At 35.9% G+C, this 7,746-nt stretch overlaps 2 protein-coding genes across 4 annotated transcripts; one reads left to right on the plus strand and one right to left on the minus strand.

Annotated features, from left to right (window-relative positions):
* Positions 1–204: 204 nt before the first annotated feature.
* cenatac (centrosomal AT-AC splicing factor) lies at positions 205–3,633 on the minus strand. Of its 3 annotated transcripts, XM_020941880.2 has the most exons (12): positions 3,551–3,633; positions 3,338–3,474; positions 2,553–2,719; positions 2,367–2,465; positions 2,217–2,283; positions 2,068–2,130; positions 1,721–1,788; positions 1,544–1,649; positions 1,418–1,448; positions 1,126–1,248; positions 898–1,030; positions 205–819 (listed from the first exon to the last, which is right to left on the minus strand). In XM_020941880.2, exons 2-12 carry the CDS (start codon positions 3,452–3,454, stop codon positions 750–752), a joined length of 1,044 nt encoding a protein of 347 aa, XP_020797539.2. In that variant the 5' UTR covers positions 3,455–3,474; positions 3,551–3,633; the 3' UTR covers positions 205–749. The 3 variants fall into 3 exon arrangements, with proteins under 3 accessions (XP_020797539.2, XP_055019104.1, XP_055019103.1); XM_055163129.1 differs by having other exon boundaries at positions 1,544–1,643; positions 3,338–3,593; XM_055163128.1 differs by having other exon boundaries at positions 206–819; positions 3,338–3,591.
* A 35-nt stretch (positions 3,634–3,668) lies between these two features.
* Positions 3,669–6,575, plus strand: LOC110175663 (zinc finger and SCAN domain-containing protein 12-like). The gene is made up of 2 exons (XM_020941869.2): positions 3,669–3,864; positions 4,318–6,575. The coding sequence occupies exons 1-2, from the start codon at positions 3,669–3,671 to the stop codon at positions 5,454–5,456; spliced, it is 1,335 nt and encodes a 444-aa protein (XP_020797528.2). The 3' UTR covers positions 5,457–6,575.
* Positions 6,576–7,746: the final 1,171 nt, after the last annotated feature.

A 7,746-nucleotide genomic window follows, 5' to 3' on the forward strand; every position in this document is an offset into this window, starting at 1 on the left:
TTAACTCCAGGAACGCCCAGTCCACGTGCTTTTTCCACTCCTCCCATTCAGGGATGGTCTACTCCAGTCGACACATGGATGTTACAAATGCAATTTGAAAACGATGGTTTATTCAAATGCACGTAAAACACACATAAAGCAGTTCGCCAGCAAGACGAGAGGCGAATGACAAAAATGTAACAATGTGATCTTATTCACGTTCACACTGAATCAGACTCGAGCCATGTCACTGAGCTAATAATAGAAATCCTGGCACGGCAAAGAAGAGCTTGAAGAAGTAGTTCAGCTGTGCTATGCGTCTGTTGTAACACAGATAAATGTATGAACTTATCTCGCTACCATTCTTTCGTCGAGGGTATTCCCATATACTCTTGAACAACACATCAACTCCAGGGAGAAAGCAACCATAGTTAGAGTTACGGTTGTCAAACTGAAAACTATGTTTAAAACAGGCCTATACACGTTTTGTTTTTGTTTTTATGGATACAATATTATAAAAAATAAAAAGTATTTTCTCTTACTATTTATAGGCAAATGACCTCATCAAGCTTAATGCCCCTTGGTGTTTAGCACCCCCTGCTGTTGAAACAACATATTTTCAGATTTTGCAAATTTCATTAGAACAACCAGTAAAGACTAAAATACACTGAAGAGTAGGCTCAAACAGTGGCTATCATGATCAGTCAGTGATAAGGTGCTAGGTCTTTTTAGGAATGTTAGTCCAGATGATTTGTACATATTTTATTAATTTAATCAGTGCTCTGGTCCCGCTTCCTCTTCTGTTTCTTCTTCTGACCCTCTTCATGTCGGAATTGGTGTCTGTTAAAAAGGTAATTAGATTGCAAGTTCTGTATAAATAATTATAGTCTATGGTAACGAAGACCTATATTTTCCCACCTAGACTGCCAGCGCCGGCCACTGTTCCACACCCGACCAAAAGAAGGAAGCCAGTTTGCATCTGTATGAGAGCTGTGGTCGAAGTTAGCTCCTACTCTGTTTGGTGGAAGCTTCTTCAGTTTCTCCTGTTCCTCTGTAACAAAAAAAGAACAATTTACATTAAACGATTGCACTTACTAATAATTAAACAGTTTTGCCCAACCATGATAAAAACAACAAAATATATACTGTGTTTCAGAAATCCTTGGAGTGACGGCCCCATCTCCGGTTGTGTAGCTGACCCTGAGCTTCCTTCCAAAGGATCATCGTCATCATCATCATCATCATCTTGTAGCCAGGGAGGAAGTGCTCCTGATAAAAGAAAGAAAATCTGATTATTATTCAAAGTAGGCAAGGTCAATGTCTACTCCAAATGTGTCTGAACATTTTCAGATAAAATGAAAAATAAACATTAAAAAGGAAGCCCACAGTGAATCATTTTGTAAATCTGAATATGTAACTGAGAGACACTATGTTATACCTGTATGAACGTTTCCACAGCTTGAGGAGTCCTGTTAAATCACACAAGATTTTACACCCAAACGCATCAGTGGTTGTGAATAAAATGCATGTTGCCTGGGTGCCATATTCTCATCACTTTTGTTACCTGATATCCAATGAAAGTTAATCCTGCTGCAGAGTAAGGTACGTCAGTCACTGAATAATCAGCACTGCTTCCTGTTCGTGGTGTCATTCCCTCAGGCACTCTGCCGCTTGCAAAACATAAAAATATTACTAATTTTATACTTTATAGAATGAAAAACATTTAGTTAATATGTATTACCTGGCCACATCTCCAGTAGAATAGTTTCCATTGTGTTGTTCAATGGAGGACTCCTGATCTGCATTGTGCTATTGTTGATTCAGGAATAGCCAACAATATTTCATAAAGGGAAATTTATTCACAGTGACAACTAATGTGATGTGATTAAGTTTTTTTGTATTTTTTTTCTGAATAACTTGTCATTATGATTCTGCTGTCTTTGTATGTTTTTCCCGTAGCTCTTGTGGTTAGCAGTATTAATGTATTTTTAAATCTAGTATCAAATACAAAACTACAAATATAAAGTAAAACAGTAAAATTGTAAACTTGATACTTGGATACTGCCACTGCATCCGTGGTAAACAAACCTCTGTTAGAGACTTAAGAAACTCCTGGCGATGCTTTTCTTGGTTTCGGATCAATTCAGCTTCCTGTTGCCATAAAGAAAATTAAATTACAGTGAAATTATCATCAAAAAGCAGTGAAAAAAAAACAAACAAACAAAACAAATAAATACCTGTTTAATGAACTCATCTTCCTTTTCCACAAAGGTCCCAAGCACCTTTTCCACCTCAGTTTTGAATCTTTTACAAAGCATTACAACATTAGAGTAAATGTATAATGTTTACTGCAATATAGCTGTTTAAAGTTTTAAAAAAGCGCATACCTGTCGATTTCCTCTTTTGAGAAAAAAAACTTGTCTTTGAGCTTTTGATCTGCTTTGTTTTCCCACCAGAATTTATGGGTGCTCTTTCTGTGTTCTTGTCTACAATTATAAAGCATAACATTTTACAACCCTAAATACATTTAATAATGTCATTTTTTAAAAAACACAATCACACACATAACCTACGTTGCCATGTGTTCAATAAGTCCCGCATATAGCACAGTCATGTTTCCATCTGTAACGTTTCTGTCAACCTCAAGTTCACAGCAATAGCACCAGAACTTTTGATTGTGCTGAGTGCAGTCAAACGTCTCCACCTGAGGCTTTTTTAGCATCCGATGTGCCTCTTTAACCTGAGAAAATATGACACAAAAAAGAGGTAAATACATTGTTATGTAACTAATGCACAATAATCCTTATAATCCTTCCATTTATTGCCCTAGTCTTGCCTTAGATCAAATATTCAATCAATATTTTTTTTGTTTGGTGGTTTGTTTGTTTTGGGGTATATTCTATTTTGTTTCTTTATCAAAAATATCAGTGGGGTTGTGTCATTCTAACTCATTTCTTTTTTTAAAGTCCATACACTTTCACCAGATGCTTTTGAAGATTTAATTGGTCATATTGCCAGCATTATTACAATCAGGCACGCTGCAATTGTTTTTTGATGTGGCTGGTTTACTACTAGAGTGTGGCCTAATGGTGCCCTCTGCTGTCAAGTGTGAACTGCTCAAAAATCACCATGACTTATTATCTCACTAACATACACCCGTAATAAAGTAAAATATAAATGTTAACGTGTCCAAAAGAAGTACAAAAAGGCCTGGGGGAAAAAACCGTAGCGACCTTTAAAACAGATCTGTCTCGAAACAGCCATTTCGTTGCCACATCGCAAATACAGGTAGCTAAAGGGTACATTTTTTAAAAGGACACATTTGACATAACATTCAGCAGAAATATCAGTGTCCTACCTTTTCGAGAAATTTGAGAAGAACAACTCTTAATCTGCTTTGGTGGCTTTTTCCAAAAATGTGAGACTTTCCAGAGAAAGTAGTCTGCTTACAAACTGAGCAATAAAATGCGCCCATCGGACGTACCACCTAAAAAACTTAAATTAAAAAAATAATTAGCCCTATTGATTTAGTGTTGAAATAAATGATTTGAACTTTGGCAAAGCGGATCACCTGCGAACAACAACAAAGGAAGTTGCAATGACAAAAGTGTTCCCCCTGAAAAAATAACAGAGACAACAGTTCCGCTCAAGGTTTCGTTCCAACGCGGAAGTAAGTCACTATTGCGTAGATGTCGCAAAACCAACAAATTTCAACAATGTTCACGGTGCAGGGCATGAGAAAGTTTGTCTGTGACCGACTAACTGAAGTTGCTCAAGAAATACTAGGAGCTTTTGAAAAGAGGGCTCAAGAATACGAGTTGGAACTGGACCGTCAGCGCAGACTGCTGGAGAGTTTCTACGCAGAAGCCAACGTCGGACGTACTGGTAGGCCCTAAATAACAAAATTTTACTTTAAACTGCGCTATTGGTTTCATTGTTTCACTCTTAATTTTAGTTATATAGAAATTACATGTATATGAAGTTTCTGAGAATCAAAAAACTTTATTGCCATTGTCAGTAAACAAAATGTACAGTTTACCATGTGCGTTGACAACGTGGTGCAACAACGATTCATAATAATAACAAATTATCATATGTTATTCATCATAAAAGGCATGCATAAAAGAATTTAAAAAAATAACTGATGTCACTCTGATGCTATTTAAGATATTTATTGGAATGTTTTAAATTTCACAGTCATTTATAGTCATAAGTCCTTATTGAATTAGTTATTTAGCACTAGCATTTTTACCTTGTATTTATTAGGCCTATTTATGATGTCACATGTGCAGAACTGTCATTATATTTACTGTATATTTTGTTCTATCTACACCACAGGGTCAAGTATCAAAGAGGAAAGTCATAACATTGGGATCACTGAGAGTGACCTACCTATTGCTTCAACCAGTGTGCAAGGGGTTCATAGTGAGTCGCAAAGTTCAAAGGAAGTTCAGAATGCAGAGAGAATGCAACCAGAAAGAGCCTGCTCCCCACATCAAGAAAACACATCAAGTAAACATATCAAATGCAGTCATGGATACAGGTTACCAAAACGTTTTGTGCCAAGACAACATAATACTAACAAAGATAATGGTAAGATTTCAAGCAGCGCACCCCCTCCAGTGGAAATAATTGAAATTGAGGACAATTCACCAGTGTCCAGTGATGTAGAAGTAATGCAAGAAGACAAAGAGCCCACAACTAGCCAGAAAATGAGTGAAATATCACATAATGAAAAACAAATTACTCACGCAAACAAAAATAGCAGTGCAACAGAAGAAAGCAAAACACCCAAGTTAAAATGTGGTAAAAAGAATTCCCCTCCTCACTCCCACACACCCGCACTTGATAACAATGCGGAGGCCATGGAGACTGAAACCACCACAGACAATATGGAAAATGAACCAACAACTTGCCTGCCTACTGCAAATTTAGATTCTATTGAATGGTCTGAGCCTATAGAGACAGAAGAAAATACAGCTTTACCAGATGATGTAAACCAAAATAAGGAACTTGTTTGTGAAGACTCCACAAGCAAAAAAACTGATGACAAGTTACTTCATAAAAATTGTAAAGATGATCAATCAGCCAAAGAGATTTCAAACAATACCAGCGATAGCAATGACCCAACATGCTCCACAATGTTGCATGTAAGCACAGCGGAGACAATAACTAATAAGGACGTTACAGACTGCACTGCTTCAACTAGTGAGCAGCCTTATAAATGTAACTGGTGTAATAAAAGGTTTGTTAACAGGACCACTCTAAAGCACCACACTAGAATACACACTGGAGTAAATCCTTATGAATGCAGCATTTGCCACAAAAGCTTTGCCACAAACATAGACATGAAAGTGCACTTCAAGATCCACTCTGGAGAACGGCCTTATAGATGTGATCAGTGTGGGAAAGATTTCTCCTCCTGGACCAACTATAACAGGCACACACGTATACACAAGCCTACTGAGCCTCAGTGATAATGACTCTAAATGCATTATTTTCTCACTCTCAGGTTATCATTAAGAGCTTGATCATTCAAGCAAAATATGACTCCGGTGACACAAAGGACAATTTGATGAATTTACAGTGAGGAGTATCATTATTTAAACAGCTAGGGTGTGTTAGTTTTAGTGTAGTTCGATCCTCCCTTCAGACTGATAAGGCAGTGACTTACCAAGATGCTGTCAGAACTGAAGAAGTGTCTTAGACGAATTGTGAAATTCACTACAAAACTTTTGTCCATCTGAAAAAATTCAATTCTCTGAACTACTAACTGAGGGATTACATAGACAGTCTCTGAATGCAAAGCAAAGTTGTTTGGTATTAAGGACAATGATATAAGATGACAATAGAATGTAATTTCCAACACAAATTTCAGTATTGATGTTTTTGCAAATGAATATCCAGTTAGTATCTGATATTTACTAATACAAAGGGACTATATTTTGTATGTTTTGTAATTTTTTATTTTTTTTAATTAATGTAATTTTACAAAAAAAAAAAAAAAATCTACTTTTTTTCTTTACATACTCTAATACAAATGCAAAATGCAATACTACAGACTAGGGCTGTGCAATTAATCCATTCAGTCATTTCTAATTATCAATCATCAGCTAAGGTCTGTTTAAGAGGTCCACAATCAGTTAAAGCATGTGATTTGGAGCAGAATTCAGACTGTCAATCAAAAATCAAAAATCATGATTGATCAGTCTGAGGATAAACTTGTGATACCATATATTTCATAATACCCAGCCCTATAATGACAATTAAAGTGCTCTTGATCATTTATAAGTTACACTATGTAGTGAATTCAAGTGTTTGATCAATATTTAGTTTCTTTTTGAATATCTCTTATCTTCCTAATCTACTGTCAATCAATGCTTGTTTTTGTACACTTGGGATTAAGATCACAAAGGAGAAGAAGAAATTATTATTTTAAATCTATTGCTGACTAAATTTTCTTTGAATGTGTGTCTGCCATTATTTCAAAATGTAAGAATAGGTGAATAAATATGTTTCTTGCTTGCTTTTTATAAATAAAAAAAATAATAATACAAAAATGCCAAATAAAACTTAACTCTGTCCTGTGAAATCTATCATGAGTTTGACTCACTTTCTTCCTGTGGCACTGACACTTTTAGAAAAGCACACTGAATTAAAAACCAGCCTCTATTCCTTCTGTCCACCCATTGATTTTTAAGCATGTATCTGACCACAGTTGGCAGATCAAAGATGGAGAAAGGAAATAGACTAACACAAAAGCATTTCACTTTTCTAAACACTCAGTTTTGAAAACCACAATATCCATAATCTAACAGTCCATAATTTTGTTTTTAGGTGCTTTATAAACTTAAGTCTAACCTTGTAATTTCATGGTTACAACACAGCAATTTGGGGACCTCAGATTTGCCTTGGTTCTCTTTGATTACTTAGCCATGTAGATAGAAAGTATATTTTTTCTTTTCTTTTTTGCAGGATGTGGCCTGACTAGTGATTGGTTGTTCACGTCTGGTTGTTTATACAGTTCCTTGTCAATTTTAAAGGTCTTATATTACACAAAATGGATTCTTGTAAGCTTTAATGCGTGTTCTAATTCCTCCCAAAAACATATTCAGTGTTGTGTTTTGTTTCATTCACACATGTTGGAATAGGCATAATCCTTTATTATTATTACTCTGTCTACATCTACAAAGATCAAAATGCTCTGTTTCACCTTGTTATGAAGCCTAGTGGTATTTTTTATGTCAGCAGAACCTTTTACCTTTAGTTTGGATTGGCAATTCCAAGTCTGAAATCATCCAAATGATTCTAGTGAAGGTGTATGGATTTTAAAACCACAGTGGAGCATGTGTGCATTACCACATGACACCACATGGTAGAGTGTTTTCCGTTTGATGGAAGAACTCAGTCTAAATATGCAGGTTTTGTGTGTTAAGTGTGTGACTGAAACGAACACAACTTCAAGTAGCCTAAGTTTGTCATGAGTAAACAACATTATAACATAGATCAGAAAAAAAAATCATAATATGAGACACGATACTAGCTCAAATAACACTTTTTACTGGAAAATTAGCAGGCTTTAGCAGACCTCTTTGTGGAAAGCGGATTTTCACTGTAGCCCATTGGCCACCAAGGGGAGCCAGATCCACGTTTTTGACAAAATGCTTTCCTATCGTCTCATTTGTCCGCTCAGGAAAAGCATAAACAATTTCAAAGTTTTATTTCCAGGGCATTTTGAATATAATTTAGAAAATAAAGAAACAGCGC

Source organism: Boleophthalmus pectinirostris, unplaced genomic scaffold (genome assembly GCF_026225935.1).
Source record: "Boleophthalmus pectinirostris isolate CB_2022bp ecotype Guang Dong unplaced genomic scaffold, ASM2622593v1 HiC_scaffold_518, whole genome shotgun sequence".
Taxonomy (NCBI): domain Eukaryota; kingdom Metazoa; phylum Chordata; class Actinopteri; order Gobiiformes; family Gobiidae; genus Boleophthalmus; species Boleophthalmus pectinirostris.